The sequence below is a fragment of the Typopeltis vanoorti genome, chromosome 19 (assembly GCF_054136105.1).
Source record: "Typopeltis vanoorti isolate ZY-2024b chromosome 19, IOZ_Tvanoo_1.0, whole genome shotgun sequence".
In the NCBI taxonomy this organism is placed as follows: domain Eukaryota; kingdom Metazoa; phylum Arthropoda; class Arachnida; order Uropygi; family Thelyphonidae; genus Typopeltis; species Typopeltis vanoorti.
In genome coordinates, this window is record NC_143567.1 from 54124078 (window position 1) to 54150607 (window position 26530).

At 34.3% G+C, this 26530-nt stretch overlaps 1 protein-coding gene across 2 annotated transcripts in view; it reads right to left on the minus strand.

Annotated features, from left to right (window-relative positions):
* Nucleotides 1–457: 457 nt before the first annotated feature.
* Nucleotides 458–26530, minus strand: part of Fdx2 (Adrenodoxin-like protein 2, mitochondrial Ferredoxin 2) — a 44143-nt gene continuing 18070 nt past the window's right edge. Inside the window, exons 3-4 of one of the 2 annotated variants that reach the window (XM_090408872.1) lie at nucleotides 22202–22334; nucleotides 458–2497 (exon numbers count right to left, since the gene is read on the minus strand). In XM_090408872.1, coding sequence (XP_090264998.1) covers nucleotides 2392–2497; nucleotides 22202–22334 — 239 coding nt within the window. In that variant the 3' untranslated portion in view covers nucleotides 458–2391. Of the gene's footprint in view, nucleotides 2498–21620; nucleotides 21673–22201; nucleotides 22335–26530 lie in introns of those variants that run through there. The other variant, XM_090408873.1, reaches the window with a different exon arrangement.

A 26530-nucleotide genomic window follows, 5' to 3' on the forward strand; every position in this document is an offset into this window, starting at 1 on the left:
AGACTTTTTGCTTGCACATGGTAAAGGATTAAAACAAGAATATAACTTCTTGTCAAGTATAATTTAATTTCTAACCAAGCAAAAAAGCTTCTACAACTATTCCCCATCCCCATATGGAATCTAGTATCACAGCCTTTTCATTTTTAGTGGAGGTCTGTTTGCTATAATGAATTTCCTTAGAATAGTACTGATGTTAGGCTGTGGATGGGATGTTTTCCTGGTAATTTTTTTTTTTTTTTTAATTCATTATTTTAAATATACAGTCAATTTACAAGTATGATTTGAAAATGCAGATTTCAAACTTTGTTTTTCCTGTTTGTGTTTAGTACTAGAAATTGTTTGATAAATACTAATTACAATAACACTGAGTACCACTTAATGATTGTCACCATCACAAAAATGAAATATTTTTTTCTGTGATGGCTAATGAAAATGTTTCAAAAAATAATAACTCATGTTTTATAAAATATATATTTTAATCCATAATTCAGGTTAAAAGCTAAATGAAATCCATCTACATTCATCTTCATAGAAACCACATCGCCTTACATAAATATAGTTTTTAGTAGTTAAATGGTTATTTTCATTATTTATCATTAGATATTTCATTGTATTGCATAATGTATCATTCCCACAGATTTCTATATAATGTAGTAGTTGCTGCGGATTGCATCAGAATTTTTTATGCTATAAATAGACAGCAAGAACTAGTTTTCACATTTTCGTGCTGAGATCACTGACTAGTAAAGTGCAGTTAACACCTTGCAGAAAATGTGCGATTGAAGCTTTGAATAGAGAAGGCTATTCCTCTCGTGAAATAGCTAAAAGTGTGTCCTGTAGTCAATCTAGTGGTAAAGCTGCTGCTGAAAGTGAAGGAAAGTGGATCTGCTGTAAGGAAAAAGGGGACAAGAAGAAAGCCACTGTCTACACCATGCCAAGATTACGTTCTAAAGTGCCTCTGCCTCAAAAATCACTGTGCATCATCCAGAGAACTGAAAACAGGACTGGGAAGAACAAACGAGAGTTATGGCAAGCTCTGTAACTGTCAGGAGAAGACTCATTTGACAGGGACTGATAGCCAAGCACCATAAAAAGAAGCCTTGTAAACCAAAAAAAAAAAAAAAAATGAGATTGGCTCGGTTAAATTGGTGCAGAGTGCATGCCAAATGGAACCCCTGATCAAGGAAGAAAAAGAGTAAGTTTTTTCTGCTGAGAAAAAGTTTAACCTGCAGGGCACCGACAGCAGACAGACAGTTGGAAGACGATCAGGGAAAAAATTCAATCCTGACTGTCTGGTATCAGCAGTCAAATTCTCAGCCAATCAGATTATCTGGGCTTCATATCATGTGTTGGCCACTTGCATTTCACACGAAGTTCAGTGAATGCATAAGTGTACCAAAAAATTTTAGAAGTATTGCTGCCTACTATCAGAGACTGCTCTGATAGTACCGTAACGACGACCTCATCTTTCAGGATGACTCTGCCCCTTATCATAGAACAAAAGGTGTAAATAATGCTATTATAATCCTAAAATGTATACAAATTTAGTTTAGTATTTAAAAAAGTTTTAGTTTTTGTTGTGGATTAATAAGTGGTTCAACGAACACTCGATTCAGTGACTACCGTTGCCAGGAAACAACCCAGATCTCAATCCCACTGAGAATTTGTGGTACCAAACAGAGATTGAAATACACAACAAGCCAAAAATACTCAGGGAGCTCCAAGAAGCCATTATAAAAAGGTATGGAACCATGAATTGAACCACTGCATCAGAAATTGATTTTCTTAATGCTCTGCCAATGCCAAGCTGTAATAAAGGCAAAGGGGACCCACAAAGTACTAAACATCAAAAAGTGAATTTTTAGCTCTGAATATTAGTAAAACTGAATATCTGAACTAAATTTTGATACTGGTATTTGTTTTTCCACTGAAAATATCACTGTCCACTCCATTTTGAAATATTTGCAAATTTGTCAAGTTTGTTGTCATTTCCTAATTATGTCATATCTTGTACTATTATAAAAAGTCAAATATTAATCAAAAATAAAAATGTTATATTGCCTTCATTATTTGTGACAATCATTATGTTATTGTCCATTTCGAAATAGGCATTCAAATTTAATTACCAAAAAAAACCACGATTACAGCAGGCAGGTGATGAAGTTTCTATAAACATGAGTAAATATGAATACCAAACCAAGTGTAACTTTTGTAGCTTCACAAGTAAAGCAAGTGTAGCTTCACAAGTTTAAATGATTATTTTACAATGGAGACAATGAAATATGCACAGAGTGCTTCTTTCATGCATTTAAGCTTATTCTGAATTAAGCAACCTTATACAGCCTATTTATGAATTAAATTCTACAAAGTTTGCTCAATTTTTTAAGATGTCTATGTATTTGGAGGATGATCTCTGGCATCATAGACACTAACTGGTACAGTTATCTCCATTCCGTCCAAGTCCCTTGTTACCACAACTTGGCACCCTAGTCTAGACCTGAAACAAAATTTATATTATGACTAACAATTTTTATCAAAGTTCATAGGGCCTTTTATCACTGCTAAGAATGAACAAAAATGCCATACAAGAAGTGGAAATAAATGTTCAACTAATTCTATTTGAGCAGAATTTATACTGGATCCTACATGGCACAGCATACTATTATGCAAATTTATCACCTTTTCAGCAGGCACTGCATGCTGAAATGCAGTCCCTCAGCACATTGTTGTCTATTCTTCTCATCAATACAATTTACCTAAAAAGGGGAAAACATTTATTGATACTATCTTCAGACAACAAAAAATATGTGCTGATTACTGTGCATGTGCAGAACCTATTGTTGCTATGGATGTCATTCTTAAGTGACAGCAAGAAAAACTGTCTTAAACTGACTGGCCTACATGCAGGACTTAAGATACTCAGAACAAGGTTATGACAGACATTACACAATGTGTGTCAATGACTCACATGTATGAGATCTAAAAATGATATACATTAGTTTAATGACAATTTTATCAACAGAAATTTATAGATCAAAAATCATTTTGCTACTATATGCCTAAGTTACAAATATTTTTATTCCTGATGAAGCACACTATAGTGCATAAGAAACTAGTATAATAAAGAGAAATGTTTATTTTGTAGTTTTCATTTTGATTTGGATCCAAAAATAGTGCTACTAATGATACAAAATACTAAAGCTTGACATTAAAAAAAAGCATTACACAGAGAAACATTATAATCTATTCTTCCTATAGCAAACACTATGATCAATGTACTATAACGAACTACCAAAGAGTCTCAATCTGCCCTATACACACATATATATAAATATATATATAATGCTGTATACAAAGAAATTCACTATAACAAGCCATTCCTGTGATCCCACATGATTTTGCTATACAAGAGTCAACTACATAATTTTTGCTTCTGATAATTTGCCCACTCCATGTCATTAGCCATGGATGGTTGTGCTTAATTCAGCAAGTGGTCAGAGGAATGAAGATCATATCTGATCATCATCATCAAATTCCTGTTATGTACCCTCAAGGGGTGTACAGGATATGACAGTACTACATGAAAAAATTACATCATTACTAACTTCCTATCTACAATTTTCCTCCAAATCAGTCTGTTACTTGTCAAGACTCCAACATTATCAGATCTTATATTTCTATCGTCTAAGGCACTTTGTACCGTATCAATCCACCTATATCTTGGTCTTCCTCTGGGTCGTTTTCCTGCCAACCTGGCAGAGAACACTTGTTTTGCTAATCTTTCCACTCCCATTCTATTTAAGTGACCATACCACCTGAGATTAGCTCTGCTAACGCATTCCTGGATGCTGACAATGTCAAGTTCTTTCCTAATAACCTCATTTTTAATATGATATTGCCATTGATGCCATCTATTCACACCTCTAATCTTTCTCAGGACTCTCATATCTGCGGTCTCTAGTCTTTGGTCAATGGCTTTACTTCTGACCCAGCTCTCAGATACATAAGTTAAAACTGGTTTGAACACTTGTATACAGCTAATTTAGTGTTCCGACTAATTTCTTTCTTATTCCATATGAATTTATTCAATTGACTTCCCACCATACCAGCTTTGCTGATTCTGTTGTCTATTTCTATATTTAATTTACCACCTTCACTAAAAATCGTGCCAAAGTAGCTGAAATGTTTTACTTGTTCCACAGGTTCTCCATTCACAACACAGTTGACATTTTCAATGATTCTGCCTATTTTCATTGTCTTTGTCTTTTTATTGCTGACCTTCATACCATATCTATTACAACAGCTATTCAATTTAGTCAGAGAATCTTGCAGACTTGTAGCAGATTTATTTAGAAGTATAACATCATCCGTATAAAGCAAAGAGCTGACATTAACATCTCCAATTTTGATATCAGGTTTAATACCACATTCCTTCATAATGTGATCCATATAGATAATGAATAACAGAGGGGATAATGTACATCCTTGTCTCACACCAGATTTAACATTAAACCATCTTCCTGTACTTCAATTCTAACTGCTGACTTACAACTCAAATAAAGACTAAGTATTGCTTGATTAAACCATCTTCCTGTACTTCAATTCTAACTGCTGACTTACAACTCAAATAAAGACTAAGTATTGCTTGATATAATGCCCCATTGACACCATATAACTGCAGCATATTGAATAGCTTCTCTCTTGGCACCTTGTCATATGCCTTTTCCAAATCGACAAAACTTAAATACAGATCTTTGTTGTATTCCCATGCTTTCTCGACTATTTGTCGTAAAGTGAAGATCTGATCCTGACAGCCTCTATTTGGCCTGAATCCAGCTTGTTCTTCACCAAGCTTTTCTTCCACAATTCTTCTCAACCGTTTCTCAAGTATACTTGCATAGATCTTGCCAGGAACACTCAGTAGAGAAATACCTCTGTAATTCTCACATTCAGTTTTATTTCCCTTTTTATATATGGGTACTATGAGAGCTCTACTCCAATCATCGGGAATTCGTCCCTCTGTTCATGCTTTCTGAACTATGCAGTGCAGCCACTGTAAGACTTTTATACCACCATACTTCAGCATTTCTGGTCGAATATCATCTACTCCTGCTGCCTTTCCACATTTCAAGCCTTTGATGGCTTTTTCTACTTCAAGTATGGATATGTATTCCTGACTGCATGCCTGGTCAGTGTTTTTTACCACTGTTCTATCACTGATTGTTTCATTTAGCAGTTTTTGAAAGCAATTACTCCATACTTCAAGAATATTCTTTTCTCCAGTTTTCATGCCAACTTTATCATCTGTAACTCCTTTTACAACACTCTTTCCTCCATTCCTAAGCTTCTTCAAAAACCTCCAGAATATTTTGCCACCTTGATATTTATTTTCTATGTTCTTTCCAAAGTCCTCCCATGACTTTTATTTAGCTAGTTTTACACACTGTTTAGCTTTCTTACATTTGTCTCTGTATTCTGTAAGAGTAAAAGCTGACTTATTTGCCAGGAACTTTTGATATGCTTTCTTCTTTTCCTTCACTGCCTCTTTAACTTCCTGTGTCCACTAGGGAGTTCTGATTTTTTTATCCTTGCACACAACCTCACCACATGCCTCTCTGGCAGAATCAATCTATGTTTTCTCCAGAGTTTGCCACTGAATCTCCAAGGTTTGATTCCTGTTCTCAAACTCTTTCATTTTCTTTTCAATAATCTTTCTGTATTTTAGTCTACAGTTCACATCTGAGAGCTGCTCAACTTTTATTCGCTTTAAAACTTTCTTACATGTTATTCTTTTCAATATGAAATTCAATTTTATCCTGCTCAAGACTAAATAGTGATCACTTCCAATTTCAAATCCTCTGTACACTCTGGTGTCCTGTACCAGGGAGAAAACATCACTATCAACAATAACATAGTCAATGAGACTTTTCTTATTCCTAGCCTCTTCTCTCCATGTGAATTTGTGCACATTTTTATGTTGGAACATGGTGTTAGTAATAACCAGTCCATGTCCTGAGCAGAAATCCAACAGATATTTGCCATTACTATTAGCTTTGCTCTTTTCTCCAAATTTTCCCAAAATATTTTTGTATGTCTCACAATCATTTCCTACTCTGCTATTTAGATCCCCAACAAGGACCAACTTTTCCTTTTTCATTGTGTCAGTTGCTTTTTCTAAAGCCTCAAAAAATTCCTCCACTTCTACCTTAGTAGAACCTTCTGTGGGACCATAGGCACAAATAAGTCTCATTGTCCAGTTCCCCATTCTCATATTTGCCCACATCACTCTACTTGAGACTGACTGCCATTCAAGAAGATTAGCCTCGTATTTTGTGTTGAATATTATGGCTACTCCTTCTTTTCCTTGATTGTCATTGCCTGAATATAACATTTTGTATTTATTGCTCAGAAAGATCTCACTGGTTTTGGTCTTTTTTGTTTCAGTCACCCCTATTATGTCGATCTGGTACTTATCTAATTCCTCAGCTAGCTCCATTTCTTTGCCATTCAGGCTTCTTACGTTGATAGTACCGATCTTTAACTCTGGTGATGTTGAGTTGGGGTTTGTTTTCAGATTTGTTCCAGTAGCTGACTTTTCGCTGTTTGCCCTGGTTCCCTGGCGAAAACAACGGGGGCCTTGTTTAACCGGGTGACGCCCCAGCCGGCATGAAATTTTGTCATGTTGTACCATCATTTTTTATTTTGGTTTAACCAATAAGAATACAATTTGATCGGCTAAATCCCAAATTGCCAGCCCATCCTCGTTCGTTCAGTATCAAAGTAGATACCCAACAGGGTGCACCACGAGAAGGTGAGGATTGGACATTAGGTCAGAAGCCCTGGTTGGTTCTCCGCATTCCTTTAAAGGCTATGTGGAGGTCTCCTCTCAGTTATACAGCTTTGACCCTTAAGCATCTGATCATAGGTACTCTATTCTTTTTTTTTTTTTTTGCTTTTAAAAACATTGGTAATTACATTATTCATTTTTTGAAATTTTTTTTTTACAAGCTTAAATCAAGAAGAAACTGGATAATCTAGTAATTATTAATCCTATATTCAAAACAAAGTTTGCTTGTGAAATATCTTCATGACTGGGCTACTTGTATGTAGAGGCTAATGACTTCACATCAACTGCCTTGTATCCCATAATGCAAAGATGCCTCTTTTGGGTGTATGATATTATGCATTATGGGAAGGTACAACTACCCAGATGTGTTTCAACATTTATTGAGGTCTCAGCAGTAGGAGCCATACCAAGAAGAGATACCAAAGTTGAAGTAAAGCAGAAGTCATGTATTTCCCAAACACAAGTAATGAAACTATGTATCATTAAAATATTTAGGATCAAAGATAAATGTTGCAAGTTTTTTCATTTGGTTATACTGTAAATTAAACATGCCAAGAAATTATATTCTTGGTTGAATCCTTTATGAAAGTTTAAGAAAACAAAGTTTGCTTACACTATACTGCAATAAAGTATGAATCTCTTAACCTAATGCAAGCATTTGCAACCCACTTCAAACATGACTGCAGCCAAAACCATGATGCTTTCAGTTGAAAATCACAGATATAATGCTATCTTTATGAAAAATCGTATGGTTTAGCTGGTACAGAAAAGAAGTTAAAAATAATAAAAATGCAACCTTTTCAAAATTTATGAGGTGCTTTCATAGCTACTATCAGTACATTTCTGTTAATTTAAGATTCCGATAAAGTTATAATGCTTAAAAAAATTAATTATCTGACTAGACATATGAAACTTTATATCATCTAAGCTGACAACTTAACTTATAGACACTCAGCAAATCATTTATTATTATCCATCACTACTAAATATTATCTGGTAAAAATATTTAGTACATCTCTCCCTCCCACATACTCACTTTTTTTTTAATCTCTAGAAGCTTTTTTATTGGTGGTCAATATTGTCTATTTTTGTAATATCAGTGTGGTAAATGCTTCATGTTATGCGAGTGAGATGGTCTCGTCTGCCTGACAAACTACATATGCACAAGGTTCAAAATGCATTTTTATGAATGTTTAGCATTTGTTCATTGCAATTAATGTTCATGTGTTTGATTTTCTTGATATTTGGAAAAAAAAACAACTTGTAAACCTGGGAACTTGTAATTCAAAAACTGCCTGTATCACTGCAATATCATAACATACACAGTAACTACACAAACTTTTTGTATATATACAAGAAAGAAGGCTATGTTTAAAATAATGCAAACTACTTAAAACAGATGGCTACTCTTGATAAGCTTCCAAAAATTACAGATATCCTCAGATTCTTGTACTTGATTTTTTTTTTTTTTTTTTGTATTTTTTGAAGATTTTGTTTTCAACATTCTTTTAAATTTTTAAAAAATTACTTTGATAAATTATTAACCAGACTTATTTGCCTCTCTAATACTAGAACTTACTTGAGTCTGATAATTATTCATCTGTCAGATGGTATTTTTTTTTAAAATATTTTTTACCTAATTAAACTGTTTTTGCTAGATATGAATTAATCAGAATGGTAACAACTAAAATATTTTTAATTAATGAGCAACTTATACTGTGATCATCTTTAATCAACAACACTAATGTGTGCTAACAGCCACAAGTAATGGTGAGAAAAAAACATTTTGATTAAGCTTAACTTTGTGGACTGCAATTATTGCTTTATATGATCTCAAGGAGTCATCAATACAAGAGATCCAGCTTATCCTTTTACATCTGTTAAACATTTCCTTAAAAGAATTTACACCTTCTGGTCCAATAATCCATTGTGATCCCTTCATTATTATGAAGTCAGCATTATTTCTTGCTCCATTTCTCATTATTTCAATACATAATTTCCACAAACGTCTTGGCATTCTATTGCAATGTGTCCCCACTGAAAAGTGCAGTTCATGCAATCTTTACACAAGGTTAGCTGATTGATCAATATGAGATTCCATAACGATGATAATAGCTTTAGTGAGTTGTCTCAATACTCTAAAAAGTCTTAGAGTATCTTTAAGTCTTATACAGAAAAATTATAATTTCTTGAGCTGGAATTTTATCAGAAATCATTATTATCAAGTCCATTATGGACCATTTGTCATATCAATGGTCATTAATGCTGTTTAATTAAAATCTACCAGATTTAATGTGACAGCATGACTTATTTAATTATAACATTTCATGATATTCTTTAATGAAAAATACCAAAATGAAACTTTTTTTTAACTCTAACAGTCTGCATGGTTAGCCAAGTGGCTATGCACTTCGCAATCATATGCCTGGGAAAGGAGTGTCCTGGGTTCGATTCCCATTGCTGACAGGAGGAGCTTAGGATCTTTCTCAGACATAGCCAGTCTTAGGCATGGACTGTAGGGTTTTTCTCCCCAGTTTATCTGGGGTTTTTCATTACACAAGCAGGCAAACCAGCCTTGAGAACTCAAGGCTTCTACAGATATAGGATACACTGGGCAGCACATGGCTAACCACCTTATCCTTGTGTACGGTTGCAGTTAAACGAACAGAAAATCCTCAAAACCGCAAGGTAAAAGAGGGAAAAAGTAAGAAGAGATTCTTTAACTATGGAATAATTTATTCATACCATAAGATCAAGGAAAGGACATAACAATATTAACACTTAATATTATGATAAACTTCTCAAAAGGGAGGCAGTTTGAAGTAGTGATTCATGGCAAAACTCAAAATGAGAAAATTGATATGACTCATGCTTATCCTATTAAAAAGGTATCAAGAGTGTTAACAAAATGGAAGAGGAATCATTTCTATGAATGGAAAGTGCAAATGATAAAAACAAAAAAGCAAGAAATAAAATAAGAAGACAAAAATAAGAAAATAGCAAAGTTTTTTAGAGAACAAGAAAACACTGCATATTCTTGAATCTTCTGATGAGTTTTGTTTTCATGGTGGTTAAGTATTCTCTTTGAGCAATGCAAAGGTTCTAAGATTAAAACCATGGAGAAGAGCATCTATGCTAATGCGTGGAAAACTGCAGCGATAAGAAAGACAAGTTTACAGGGCCTCTTGTATAGCACTATCATGCATGAAGCTAAGAGATCTTTCTTCTAGTTTATGCATTTATGTCTGCAGCACAGTAAACATTCTGAGAGAATGCTTCTCTTGGAAGTTAATTCCTTTTGCAAATTCTTCACTTTGAAGTCCTCTAGCTTTAGATAACAGACCTCAGTGATGTCCAGCTTCTTGTCTATAATACAGAAAAATAGGTATGTAAGTAGTGATTTGTGTAAATTGCTTTTCCTGCATGTGCTTGTATCAACAAGGCTCCATGTTCAGTCTTTATCAGTAATCATTCAAAGAATTTTGTACTCCTTAAAAAATTCTTACTCTTATGTATAACTCAATTAATGAGTAACCTATACTGTGAAATGAAAAATTTACTAATAATAATTAGTAAATATTAATTTCTGTCCGCATATCACAGGCACTGTTAGAACTTCTCTGGTCTAACAATCTTTCTTAGTTTTTTTTTCTCCCCCTTCCCACTCTATGTGGGAAGGGGGAGAAATTAAATGACCATTTATAATTTTACTAAAGCTTTTGTGTTGCACTGAATTTGTCTTCTGTTAATAGTCCAGTTTTTGTAACTGACAGCTGTTACACATGGACAAAAATTATTAATAGTTTTTCATTTTCACATAAGTTCCCATCCTATCTTCCCTTTTCATGTTAAGCTCAATTGCCTGTCAAGGCCAAATTTTGCATCTTAGAAATCTGCATAATGCTCATGATAGAGCAGTTAATCCTATCTGCATTGTCTGCTGTCTGTCAAATGACATGTTCTGGCAATTTGTCTGTTCTGTGCAATGAAAAACTTAAATTTCCAGGAGAGAGAGAGAACATGCCACCTCCATATGAGACTAGCTGACTCACCTTCACTTGAAAAATCCTGATAAAAGGTTCATGGCCAGGCTAAGGATTTCATTTCTTATTTATTTATATGTTTAAATACTCTGAAAAACCTGCTCTTACAGACCAAACATGGAACTTTTTCAGGCCACTTCAGGCCTCTAAAACACAAGATGGGAGCTATCACACCAACAACAATGTAATCATCTTTCACCTAAAGGTGATTAGAAACCTCTATGCCACAACACAATTCAATCCTGCAGCCTGTTGGTTGAAGAGAGAAGGTATGTTTGAACATTTGGCCAACCAGGTTGGCAAATATAAATAAACGTGACCTTACATCAAAACTTAAGGCATTAGTACTTATTACTACAAGATCTAATTAATGCAAAAAAGTGATTGGAATTTTTAATATATGACATTAGCTTTCCTATGTAGTACAGTTCTATATAGGTTTGGCTTGATACTTTGACAAGTTGTATGTGGGTCAATCCTCAGCATTTAATTAGTCTCAATGGCATGTTTTCTTTTAAATAATTATAGTTCTTTATAATCTAGGGAGTTGAGATTGGAGAAAGTGCAAAAAAGGCCTAGAAAAAGACTAAAAGCAGTGAATTAATTTCTTTCTTCTTTAGGTCTATCATTATGAAACAAAACAAAAAAAAAAACATTGCCACAAAGCCACAGGTACTTCTCCTAATCCCCTATACGAGGGTGGTCTGAAAAGTTCTTGGCCTAACAATGAAAAAACGAATTTATAATTTCAAAATTATTTTTATTTTTCAACATAATCTTCCTTAAGACTAATACATTTATTCCAGTGATGCTCCAGCACCATTATCCCATCCCTGTAGTGGTTCTCAGTAAGATCTGCAAAATATCCCTCAGCAGCTGCAATCACCTCTTGATTCGAAGAAAAACACTGACCAGCGAGGAAAAGATAGAAGTCAGAGGGAGCCAAATCTGGGGAACAGGGTGGATGTTCCAACAATTTGTAGTGCAGATCCCTTAATTTTCCCATTGCCAAAACACCTTTGTGGGCAGGTGCATTGTCCTGATGAAAGAGGATTTTTTCCTTCTGCGAACCAGGTCTTTTCTCACAAATTTTTTTCGTCTAGTCTGGTTAAAAGATCGGAATAATATTCCCCAGTTATTGTTTTACCCTTTTCAAGATAATTAATAAACAAAATGCCTTTGGCATCCCAAAACACCAATGCCATGACCTTTCCTGCTGATGGAACAGACTTTGTCTTCATTGGCACTGAACAACAGGCTTCTGTCCACTGTTTTGACTGCTGTTTAGATTATGGTGGGTAATGGTGAATCCAAGTGCGGTACCCACCTTGTGCAAAGCTTTTTCATTTGCAATTCTTCATGCAAAATATATCCTACACGTTCTTTTGAAATGCCTATAGTGTCAGCAATTTCGCACACTTTAATTCGCCAGTCATCCAATACCATATCGTGCACTTGATCAATGATTTCTGCTGTTACACTTTTTGGCCATCCTTCACATGGATCATCTTCAAGGCTGGTATGGGCATGTTTAAACTCGGCAGCCCATTTCTTAATTGTCAGAAACGAAGGAGAAGAGTGCCCATAAACTTTTATGAACTTTGAATGAATTTCTTTTGGCATTAAACTTTTTTTTTACAAAATTTTATAACTACACGATACTCAATTTTATCCATTTCAAAGGATGCAGACAACACTTTTGCTTCAGACAGCTGTATAAAACAAACTACTTCATAGAATGATTTGCAATTTCACATGGATGCTTACGACAGATGTACCAACTTCGAAAAAAAAATCTCTTGCCAATAGTGTTGCCATCTATGGTAGAGGCCGAGAACTTTTCAGACCACCCTCGTAAATTCCAGATACACCCAAACTTGTAATACTATATCTAGATTTAGGGATCCAGAGGAAAGTAATCCATTTAACTGATGACCCTTCTCTCAAAGATTCATTCCAACTAATTTTGTCATATCATTGTTTCTTCTGTTTAATTTTACTGTCCAGCTTCAAACCTACCAAACTAACTTCCTGCCTAATCCATCTCTTCAAGTTGTTCAAGAATACGTCAAATTCCTATTTCTCTTTAACGTACACCTGGCAATGATGCTAAAGATTTTTTTTAACCTCTTGTATGTAGAACTGATATACATATAAAATTTCCCTTATTTATGTGAAGGATTACAATATGAAAAGACTTAACATTGCTCTGAAGCAATGCTGCTTTTGAGGGTTTTACTTTGAAAATCCAAACGAATTAAACGTACTATGGTATGGTGCAAAAAACAGTACTGAACTTCAACACCTCCCTTCAGATGTGCCATTCAACTGCATGTACATTAGCAGAAGAGCAAGTCTAGTCTCTGCCATTACATTTAGCTGCAATTTTGTTGATGTTGGAAGAAAAGAAATTTATTGTTGAGTATTATTTTTGTTCAGACAGAGTTGATAGAGCAAATGGTCCAAGCTTATGACATGTTTGTAGCAGTCTGTTCATTTCCATAAGCATGTCCCAAGCAATAGTATCATCATTGCCTTAATCGAGAAGTTCCAATGTTCCAGGAGTGTTTTGCCACAATGCAAAGGGAATTCAGGGAGAGAAACTGTTAACACAAACGAGAATCGTGGTGTGTGTTTGTGTGTGGAGCAAGTGTTATCTCCGAATGCCTTTTAGTGTCATTCAAGTGGGTCAATGTTTAACAGCAACAGATTACACTACATGGCAGGAATAATGTGCACATTTGCTGGCCAACATCTATGCAGATCCATCCTTCCTCCATAATGTCTGGTTCTCGGATGAAGTGCATTTCCATCTAAATGGTCATGTAAACAGATGAACCTACATATTTCTTGAGTCCTGAATTTGTCTAAGAGAAACCTCTTCACGGCAAGAAGGTCACTGCATGGTGTGTTTCCAGCCATGTCATAATTGGACCCTGCTTCATTGAAGTTTTGGTGTAACCATGATCTTGAATAGCAAACCACACTGAGAATGTATTTGTTCCATTCACTAAGGATTTGCATAGGATGTACTTGCACAATAAATATTCCATTTCATGCATAGGTATTCCAATAGGATGGAGCAACCCGTCACACATCACGTTGTTCTAGAGTCTATTTATCAGAACACTTCCCCAGGAGACTCATTTCAAGATTCACAGAATTTCCATACCCCTTCATGTTCCTCTGATCTCACATCACTTGATGCCTTCATTTGGGTATGTTGAAGGAATGGGTATTCCAACATGACCCACCTTTAAACCTTGAATTAAGAGATAAAATTAAATGATATGTCCAGCAGATGTCCGAACCCTTGTTCTCCAAGATGACAGAGAACTTTCGCATGCACTATGAAACCCATCTTGAAAGACAAGGTGCCCATTTTGAGCATGTAGTCTACAGTCGTTAACGTTTTATTCAACCAAGATTCGACTCATAGTTGTGGATGTACATATCACCATGTGTAAACATATTTCTTTGTTAATAAACCCATTTACCCCATAACATATATTGTAGTTATTCAGTACTGTTTTTACCATACTGCATAACTGATAAGAGTGATAGTCCAAGACATGTACATGTTTCCTTGACTCTGGTTAATAGTAGGGTTTGGAGAAATTACCATGTTCAAATTGCCCAGTTCTTGCCATCTTGAAATTAATTTATTAATGATAGTCTCTTCTTATGTTAGGCATTGCAATATTTGATTCATTTTGCTTCTCTTTTAAGAAAATATTGAAATAAAAATATATCGTTACTAGCTTATATGGTGAGGTCTCTCATATCACAAGATCACCGACATGCAAGGAAACAATTCAGCTGAGAGCACATATATACTTGTGCTCTGTAGCAAAACATGTGCTTTGTTTAGCAATGAAATTGGGGATCAAACACAAAAATAAAATCTAAAAAAAAAGTTTTCACCTTGCTTAATAGAAGATGACTGATTATAATTACTGAATACAATGCATTACCAACAAATAAAGTTTGTTAGTTTTTCTTCAACTGATTCTGATTAGTTTTATATGTTAATCTTGTTTCACCTTTAATATGTTCCCTACAATATGAAAAGATTATGAATAAATCTGACTACATATAAATGTATCAAGAACTTAGCACTGCTGAGTAACTGTTTCAACTTTTCTATTCTTTTAGAATAATTGTTCAAAAATTAAAATTATTAACCAGAATTAAGGAAGTCTTACACAATCAATATATAAAGAATCAATCAATCAATCAGTCTTATTAATTACAGTTTGAAGCTGCTTGGACATTAAAAAACAAATCTCCTGAAAACATTTCCCTTAGCAGAGGAATGTATACAACTGAGTCAAAAGAGATATCTTAATATTTTGTGCAAATCAGGAGAAACAATACTAGAGCATTTTCATGTAAGCACATATGAAAGCATAGACTGAGATCCTTAAAAAAAAAAAACAGAATAGATCAATCTTGAAGACATTTGTCAAAGAACATTCTCTCACAGTCTGCATTTTCTCCATCTTCTGATCCTTAGATAAATTCAGTTCAGAGATAAGAAAATAAACATAAGAATGGTATATTCTGTATGTCATGAATCATTAATGTATGGAAAATAGGGTAAGTGCAACAGTTAAAAAAAAACAGGAGAAAAAAAAAAAAAAAAAAACTGGACTGAAAAAAGAAGACTAATGGGGGGAAAGTTTGGGAAGATATATTAATGATATACAAGGGTGGTCTGAAAAGTTCTTGGCCTAACAATGAAAAAAAAACAATTTATAATTTCAAAATTATTTTCATTTTTCAACGTAATCTCCCTTAAGACTAATACATCTATTCCAGCGATGCTCCAGCGCCATTATCCCGACCTTTCCTGCTGATTGAACCAAACCGACTTTGTCTTCTTTGGCACTGACTGGCTTCTATCCACTGTTTTGACTGCTGTTTGGATTCTGGTGGGTAATGGTGAATCCAAGTCTCATCCACAGTAATAAATCAATGCACAAAATCTGTTTTATTGTTGTTAAAAACGCTCCAAGCACTGTTTAGAGATTTTCATGTGTGTGCTTTTGATCTGCTGTGAGCAAGCATGGCACCCATCTTGTGCAAAGCTTTATCATTTGCAATTCTTCATGCAAAATAAATCCTACACGTTCTTTGACTTGCAGGTCATCCAATACCATATCATGCACTTGATCAATGTTACACTTTTTGGATGTCCTTCACGTGGATCATCTTCAAGGCTGGTACGGCCACGATTAAACTCGACAGCCCATTTCTTAATTGTTGAAAAAGAAGGAGAAGAGTGCTCATAAACTCTTATGAACTTCAAATGGATTTTTTTTGGTGTTAAACCTTCTTTTACAAAGAATTTTATAACTGCACGATACTCAATTTTATCCATTTCAAGGGATACAGACAACACTTTTGCTTCAGACAGCTGTATAAAACAAACTACTTTATAGAATGACTTGCAATTTCACATGGATGCTTATGACAGACGTACCACTTAGGAAAAAAAAACTTGCCGATAGCGTTGCCATCTATGGTTGAGGCCGAGAATTTTTCAGACCACATTCTTAGTTTGGAAGAAGCTGTTATATTGATGATGGCAAGAGATGAACAGAAAGGAAACTCTTGAGTATCAGAATAGACTGGTAATTTAGATAAATGACAATAAATGCCAATTCAAGTTTGGAAATGAATTATGAAATTGTAAAGCCAATACATTTGAATGATTACTGTGAAAAAGAGAACATGACAAATAGGATCTCTGTAGTGTCTGTTGTTATAATCAGATTCATTTTGCTACTTGGATTTCTGTAGTTAGAAAACAGTGGAAAGGAATTCATGTGTTGGTAATTCCAAAAAAGAGTAGTCAGTATGGGGATAAAGTAGGAGAGACAACAATTAATTGTTTTAAAGGACCAGCACATACTGTTCCTTTAAAACAATTCCTCTTCTCCAACAGAAGACAGATCTATTTTTCAAGGAAGCTCATTAAAGAAAAAACATTTGGACAGAAATAATCAATGGACATTGAGTACCACATGGCCTTTACCTATTAAACTAATAAAGAATGCAGACTTTGCATTTCTAACCATTACCAAGTCTTCATTCAAGAAACACATGGAACTATGTAGCAAACTCGAGTTTTTTTTGTTTGTTTGTTTTTTTATCTTGTGTACAAGCAAATCTGCCATGAAAACACATGCCATTTACAGACAAAAAATACTATTATTGTTGGCAGTGGACAGTAAATGGTATTGTATGTTGGTGGTAGTAGTATAGTCAGAGGATTAAGTAGTAGGGTAGATGATGGGATGCACTTAATGGAATATAGTGTCCTCCTGTGATGAGTCCTTGGAGGTGTCACATAATAATAAACATAGGACAAAAATAACACATGAACACAAGGATAAGGATGAATAAAATATTAAATTTTCAACCTGAAATTTACAGATATTGCTGGTATGAGGGTAAAAGGTGAACAAAAGAACACACACACACACCCAATTTGTATGAGATTTCCCTATATCTTTGGTAAAGAAAAGCAATCATTCTGATTCAGGTTCAGATGATAGAGCAAGGTTTCAGCACTCTCTTTAAACAAACATTCAAACTTGTGTTAGCACTGATAGAGTATGCATGTTCCAGATCAAAGGATATTGTGGTTAGTATCAATTCTGTGTTGTGCTAGGCCAGATGTCTCAGATTTCTTATTAATGATTTATTAGTATTGGTGTTCTTATAAGAAGACAAAAACAAGTGAGATCTTTCCAAGCAACAAATACAAGATGTTATATTCAAGAAATAACAATCAGGGAAAAGGATTAGCTATAATATTAAACATGAATATGAGAATAATTTTTTTGAATGGCAGGCAATATCAAGTAGAGTGATATGGGGCTAATATCAGAATGGGAAACTGGACAATGAGACATATTTGTGCTTATGGTCCCACAGAAGGTTCTAATAAGGGAGAAGTGCAGGAATTTTTCGAGGCATTAGAAAAGGCAGTTGACACAATGAAAAAGGAAAAGTTGGTCCTTGCTGGAGATCTAAACAGCAGAGTAAGAAATGATTACCAGATATAAGAATGTTTGGAGAAATTTGGAGAAAAGAGCAAAGCAAATAATAGGACATGGACTAGTTATTACTAACACCATGTTCCAACATAAAAATGTGCACAAATTCACATGGAGAGAAGAGGCAAGGAATAAGAAAAGTCTCATTGACTATGTTATGGTCAACAGTAATGTTTTCCCACTGGTTCAGGACAGAAGAGTATACACAGGATCTGAAATAGGAAGTGATCACCATTTAGTGTTGCGCAAGATAAAATTGAACTTCATATTGAAAAGAAGGATGTGTGAGAAAGTTCTGAAATGAATCAAAGTTGAACAGCTATCAGATGTGAACTGTAGACTCAAACCCACAAACATTATTCAAGAAAAACTGAAAGGGTTTGAAAACAAGAACCAAACCTTGCAGATGTAGTAGATACCCTAAAGAAAACTTTGACTGATTCAGCAAGAGAGGCATATGGTGAGGTAATCTGCAAGAATAAAAAAATCAGAACTCCATGGTGGACTCTAGAAGTAAAGAGGCAGTGAAAGAAAAGAAGAAACCATATTGAAAGTTACTGCCAAGTTTATGCTCTTAGGGAATATAGAAAAAAAAAAAAAAAAATGTAAGAAAGCAAAGCATTGTATAAAATTCTTGGCAAGAACATTAAAAATAAATATCAGAAAGATGGTAAAACATTCTGAAGGCTATTGAAAAAGTTCAGAAATAGAGGAAAGAGAACTGTAAAAGGAATCAGAGATAATAAGGGAGAGAAAAAATCTGAGGATAAATATATTCTTGATGTATGGAGTAATTACTTTGAAAGATTGCTAAATGAAACAAGCAGTGACATCATCGTGGTAGAAGACGCTCAACAGGAATGTCATCTAGAATATATATCTGTACTTGAAGCAGAAAAAGCTATCACAAACCTGAAATGTGGAAAGCCAGCTGGAGTAGAAAATATTCAACCAGATATGATAAAATATGAAGGTATAAAAGTTTTACAGTGGTTACACTGCATAATTCAGAAAGTCAAATTCCAGATGACTGGAGTAGAGTGTTCATAGTACCCATCTATTAAAAAAAAAAAAAAAAAAAAAGAGGGAAGAAAGCTGAATGTGAGAATTACAGACGAATTTCTCTATTGAATGATCCTGGTAAGATTTATGCAAGTATTCTTGAGAAACAGCTAAGAAAAATTGTGGTGGAGAAGATGGATTCCAGTCAAACAAAGGTTTGGCCTGAACCAGGCCAAACAATGAAAACATCAACAGCATCCTGAATGGGGAACCTATAGAACAAGTAAAAGATTTCAGCTATTTAGGGCACAATTTATAGTGAAGATGGCCAATTAAATTTGGAAATAGACAGAATTAGCAAAGCTGGAATGGTAAGAAGTCAAATGAATAAATTTATATGGAATAAGAGCGAGATTAGTCAAAATACTAAGCTAGTTGTATATAAGAATGTTTAAACCAATTTTAACTTGCAGATCTGAAAAAAAAAGAAAGAAAAAATTAAAAATTTTTAAAAAAAAGGAAAAAAAAGAGAAAAAAGGAAAAAATAAATAAAACTCTTGATCAAAGACTGGAGACCACAGATATGAGAGTTCCCTAAGAAAAATTAGGGGACTGAACAGATGGCATCAATGGCAGTATCATATTAAAAACGAGGCTATTAGGAAAGAACCTAACATTATTAGCATTCAGGAATGTGTTAGAAGAGCTAATCCCAGGTGGCATGGCTACTTAAACAAAATGAGAGAGGAAAAATTAGCTAAACAAATGTTCCTTGCCAGGATTGCAAGAAAAAGACCCAGAGGAAGACTGAGATGTAGGTGGATTGATATATGCCTTAGAAGTCAGAAATATAAGATGTGATATATTGCAATGTTGGCAGATAACAGGCTAATCTGGAAGAAAATTGCTGATAAGAAGTTAATGATGTGACTTTTCATATAGTACTATCATAAGATCCTGTACCCCCCCACCAAGGGTATATGTCAAGAATTTGATGGTGTTCTTGCAATTTTTCTCTACAGAATATCCAGTCTGTCAGAAGCAAGAAAGGAACTTGGTAGATGGATAAAAGAGAAGATCTTTTATCCTTAGAAAATGGTAAACAATAGGAGAGTTTGTTGAAAGGAATGAATGTAACTACTACACTATTTTTTAAGAATTTTTGCTCAGAGATGCGAGAAATGTATGGGATTGCAACCCTCCATATTATTTCATGGTTGTTTGAGGTAGGTTTGTAGAAATAAAAAATATGTTGTATATACCATTTTGAGAAACCATCGAGTTGCATAAATGCTTGATGTTCAGAAGTTCTCGCCTTAGCTGTTGGTTTAGAACATAAAATATGAGCATGATATAACAGTGTTTATGATTCTAGTTTTTTGAAAAAGAAAATAAGTCGCCTTTCCTTACTGAAGTTATGAGAAAGTCTCATTCAAACCAACATTATTAAAAAAAAAAATCTGATACTACTTTTGTTGTTCTACTTATACCATCATGCAGCTCTTACTATCTTAATTAGTGGTGTAAGGCTAGATGTACTCAAATAGCCTTATACCCCTCTGAATTATCACTCAATCATGCCACTGGAATGCCTAACAAGAGTATGCATATGAAAGCAATATGTACAATGTAATTTTGTGATCTGATTTATAATCTTTTAACTGTACATCTACTTTTGTCATTTGGAAGAAAACTTCTTTATAAGGGAAGCTTTCTTCCTATGGGACCTCCATATTTAAATGGAAACGTGACAAAAAAGTCACTCAATCATAAATATTTAATTTTACACAGCATAGAACATCAGTGCAAGTTAAAGAACAGCAGAAATTTGAGCAGGAGAACAGAAAAATAAGCAAGTTACAGCAGGAGGGAGGGAGTACCACACACACAAATATGTTTTATCCTAGCTACTATGTGAATACAGCAGAATCCTTAACATGCAATGTAATTGGTTTTCTGTGCTCTTGTATTCAAATTTCTATTATTGTTCATCTCACTGATGTCTTCCAACATATAAAATGAAATATTTATAATGTGGTACATGCATTTGCCTTTAAATAAAATTGAAAGAGAGGACTATGAAGGAACAAACACATTACCCTGACGATGAGTATAACTGCTTTTTAAGAGTCAATTCATTTTTGTGTAAATCCTAAAAAGGAATCTGGATTTCTCAATGGCAAATGCTGGTAATTATGAATAACATCATGCAGAAATAAATAATTAATTATGTATTTTATTTGAAGAAGCAAATGTACAAAACATGTTTTATCCAAGAATATTTCTTGGATAATTTTTTTTTTTTTTTTTTTTTTTTTTTTACACATCTATATAGCTTTGTGATGATTTCCTCAATGGTAGCTCTGCAGAAGACCTTTAGGGTCCATTATATTCAATGACTAGAATTTTTCTAGGAATTATTTCAGCAGGCATACATACTGCAGAAGGACCTTTAAGGTTCAATGCTATTCAGTGAATAGAATTTTGTTTCACTAATTTTGTTTCTGTAGTAAACTATGTGATAAATAATCAGGAAATCCTGCACTGGAAAACAAACATGGAATTTCTTTCAAGAAACTTTACGCCTTCAATAGGATGGTGGTCTCACGGTACGCAACGAAATTCATTGCAACTTAAATACAATAGTGTGTTGAGAGAGAAAAGATTGCAAGCACTATCCACTCAGTTAACTCAGTCTATCAGTTTCTTCTCTCTGGAAAGAAACGGGTTTCAGAATTAGGACAATGCCTTTTATCTAGCATACTCTGAGAATGCACTCAACCTTAGTGAGAGTAAGAGGTGAAGACTGCCTTAATGCAAATTTTCGCAAAGAACGATACCTGATCTCAGAGCAAAAAGAAATTAGAGGATTGTCCCTGCCCTCTGTCCTTGCTTAATGCAAAAAAAACCCTGCCATCTCATTTCTTGCATGAAGTATTCTGAATTCTACACATATTTCCCACATGTTAAAATTACTTATACTTACACACTTTAGCAGTTATGCTGTTTTTTTAAATATGAACTAATGTAGTAAATATTAGAATTCTGTTTCACCCCCACCTCCTCTTATGCCTAACAATAAGGATCACTGAAATGCAGGTATATTACATTTCTTATTCCTCTAGCATGTATTAACCTTAAAACAAGCTGTCTAATGAGTATGCAAATTTAAAATTTAAAAATGTCAGATAAAAATGTTATTTTAAAAGGTGTTAAATTACAAATACTATTATAAAACTCACATATCTGTAACTCCATAGGCTAAATCCAACATGTCCAATTCTTCTACTGTTGCCTTTTCTGGCAATCGATCAAAATCTTCCTTTTTAAATATTAAATGGCATGTTGTGCACGACAAAGTTCCTTCACATGCTCCTATATAAAAATTTTTTTATTAGCTAATTTTTCAAACTTACTATTTAAAAAAAATTCAGCATGAGAAATTGTTTATTAACAAATGCAAACCATAAAAATGTCCATTTTATAACATCATTCATTATCACAATAACTTCTAGTTGCCCCCCCCCCCTTTGGAATACATACTGCAGACAATTTGTTCTGCCATTAAAACAGTCCCAACTGAAAGAACTAATTTTTATTAAATTCTAATCATGCCAAAGAGATTTACAAATCATCATTCATAAAAATGCAATTTTGCAAAAAAATCTTGAGCTTAACACTGGCCAAACAGAATGGTTATCAAGGTTAACTGTGGGAGGTCCACACTAACTATTATTCATACAATTATTGCGCTTCTTGTGCTCATTCACTAACAAAGCACTCAACACTGTTGGCAGCCCATTCACCACCCTTAGTCCTAACATCTTTGTTAAGCCATCTCCCACAATTTCCAGGTGTGATCTCTTGTTTTTTCCTTTCTTACCACAAATTGAAAGAAAGTCTTTAGTGTCAATCCGATAAAACCATTTCAATAACTTATGTTTCTATCATATCCCCTCTTTTTCATCTATCAACTAGTCATTTGCTTATATCTTAATCCTCTTCATTGCTTCCTCATTCCCATGGAATCTAGGCAAATTGGACTGCAGAAATTGATAATGACAGGGAATTGATGTTTATAAGGCATATTGCAAAAGTGGCCAAAATAGCATATCAGATTATATAGTGGTTGAAGAATACACTGACAAGCAGGGATAGGAAGTTATTGTTCCTCTTTAGAAGGTTTAATAAGGCTATCTGGACTGCTGTGTGCAGATTCCAAAAGGTGCATGACCTTACACAGTTGCCCACATTAAACTGGTGGCCATTACTCTTTGTCCATACTGCTAGTCTAAGTCAACTTCATTAGCTATCACTCTTCATAGCTTTGCATTATCAACAAAGAACAGAATATTTACCCTTAAATCATTTTCTATATTACTAATGTAGAAATTAAACAGCAGTGAACTAAGTATATCGAGCTCTGTGGTCCACTACTAGTCACTCCTTCTGAATTCTCCCATATACTACCTCTTAGATATCCATCCATCCATCCAGATCTCCCATTTGCTTCACTTTATGTAACAGTGTTCATGTGGTATCCTATTCAAACACATTTTCATAAGTCCAGCAGTATCACCATATATCTATATCCTTTACCCAACTCAATAGCTCACTTCATAATAAAGGGCAAGACTTACCTTTCACAAAATCATGTGCTGTTCCTATAAAGGATCATATTCCTATCCAAGTTCAAAATTGTCTTTTACCAACTTCTCTAATGCCTTAACAAACACTTCTGAGATACTAAATGGCCTAAAATTTGCAACCTCTGTCTTGGAGCCTCTTAATTTATACAATGGACTATTTTGTCCTTTTCTACTCTCTTTGCCCTTCCCAGAGTGACATGCCATCTAATCTAATCCCATAGCCTTTTCTGTGTTAAGGTTCTGCAATACTAAATCCATAATGGTAGTTCAAGAATCTCCAATTCATCTTTATTTTCATATCAGTTAATGTGAAAATCAATCTGGTACTGCAATATCTTCACTTAGATGGTACATACTTGCAAAATAATTGCTCAGTAACTCTACTTTTTTGTTTGCTTCTGTTACTCCCCCCATCAGCACTTAATGAAATCATCTTTCTGTAGCAATTCTTCCATTTACTTGCAGCATTTGAAGAAACTCTGACTTTATCAGCTAACTTCCTTTCATAATAAGTTTTAGTCTTTCTTATCACACAGGTCATATTTCTTGTCTCTGCTCTGTACTTCTCATGGGTTTGCTGATCATCTTTTTCTTTATATATCCACAACCACTTTATTTTCTTTAACTCCCACTTAATGATGCTGCACTTCCATCTAACTCCTACTTGATTTTTCCCCGACTCGTACTTTTTTTTTTTTTACCCCCAATATCTTTTCACCATTTCCCAGGCACTGCTAACATCTTTTTCTTCCAAATTACATTTGCCTCATGATCTTTACTCATACTCTTATTCATTTGTAACTCTTTATATTCTATTCAGAGAATAGCAGAATAGAAAAGAGTTACTTCCACTTGATGTGTAACATGCATGATTTACAGCTCAGTGAGAGTGCTAATGAAATTAGATATTATCAGGGCTTGAAAAATTTTGTTCTGGCCTACCAGTAAGGAAAATATGTCACTAGTCCTTGTCAAATTGAGTCACATGATATATCACAGTCAGGTGTTCTGTTGTGGACCTGGTTAATTGAAAAGCTTATGTTAAACACAAGCTTTTCAATTAACCAGATAAAAATCAGCCATAGCATTTACTACCAATACTGAAGCCAATATACTAACTACTTATATATTAATGTATCCATCTATGAGACATGAAGAAAAAAAAACAACTCACATTTTATCAGTGACACATGACATATATTTACTAATAATATATGATAATTTTCACAATGCTTATAGTATGTCTTGAATCACTTCTACTGAAAAGTCAAACTCCTGTTTCATTATAAACAGATGTTCAGGATAAAACACATTTGAAATCAACATAAAAAACCTCTCAATAAAATCAAATCCTTAGGTCTAAACTCATATTTAACTACACTAATAGGTTTTCTGTCCGCGCGGTTAGCCTAGTGGCTTTGCGCTTCGCAACCATATGCCTGGGGAAGGAGTGTCCTAGGTTCGATTCCCGTCGGAGACGTGAGGAGCTGAAGGATCTTCCTCAGCCATAGCCAAGTTAGCCGGTCTTGGGCGCGGGCAGTAGGGTTTTATCCGCCAGTTTATCTGGTGTTTTTCATCCCGCAAGCAGGCAAACCGGACCCTTGAACACACAGGGATACAGTCAAGAATACCTTGAGGCATAGGAGTGACCATTCTATCCTCGTATTTCGGTTACGAAATCCAAGCATGCTTGGAAGGTTGTGGGCCTTAAAGGCCTGTTAAAGCCATTGGGATAGATAGAATAGGTTTTCTGAATTCCGGCTGCCTGCAAAACTTGGTGAATGGACAAGACCAGTGATGTTAAATGTAGTAACAACTAACATCACTGAAATTTAGAAAATATTCAAAAATATTTGGTTATATTTTTAGAATCAATAAGGAAATTACATATTTGGAGAAAATATATAGACATATAAAAATCTGCAATATATCTGTGTTTTAATATCCACAGTTAATGGTTCAAATTTTGAATATTCCATCATTGGTACAAAATAAACCAACTGCTAATAGCAGCATGTGGTTTATTTCTATTTTGCATTAGTAAATATGAATAAAATGCATGTTACCAAGAAGCAAACAGCTGGTTATTGGAGTTATGGCTGAGTGCTCTTTAAATATTTACTTATCACCTACAAATTCTCACTTGTCACAGACAAGCACATTTTTTTAAACACAGTTTAAGTCTTGGGTATTATAGGAAAACCTCGCTTAACACGATTAATTAATTCATCAATTAATGCGCATCAAGCAAAATTGCGTTAAGCAAATACAATAAACAATAGAAATAATTATAATTGATCCATCAGTTGGTGTGAATTTGGAAAAAAAATTACAGTATAAGCTATATTAGAGGATATAGCTTATACTGTAAGTCATCAAATCATCAAATCATAATCATCAAAGTTAATAAAAATCAATTGCTTAAATTTTTATTTGATGTCTAAACATTTGATTGAGGTACTTTTTTTTTTTTACAAAAAAAAATTAAGTAAAGATGTTTGAATCGTGCTCAACCTTTTCATCTTGTCATGCAATTTGTGATAGCTGGCAATCACTTAATCAAGATTTCGGCAGACTTCGAAGCTTCATTCCATATCAGCATCAAACTAAATATCCTTAGCATACTCAATGTGATTGCAAACTAGCTCAAGTTCTTTTGCAGTTAGCTTCTTAGTCGTAACATTCTCTTCTTGTTTGCACTCCTTATCTTTTTCTTCTTCATATGTGTTGTTCTTCAAGTTGAAGGAGATTAATCTTGCTTAAATGTTCTGAATGGGAATCAAGCAAGTTTCTCACACCTTCATTATCCAGTTCATTAAATCCAAGTTCTTTTCCAATTGTGCTGATTTCTTTTCCTTGTATTCTTTGCTCTTATTTAATATAGTCCAAACTATACACTTGCTGTATCCCAGGTCTTGCACA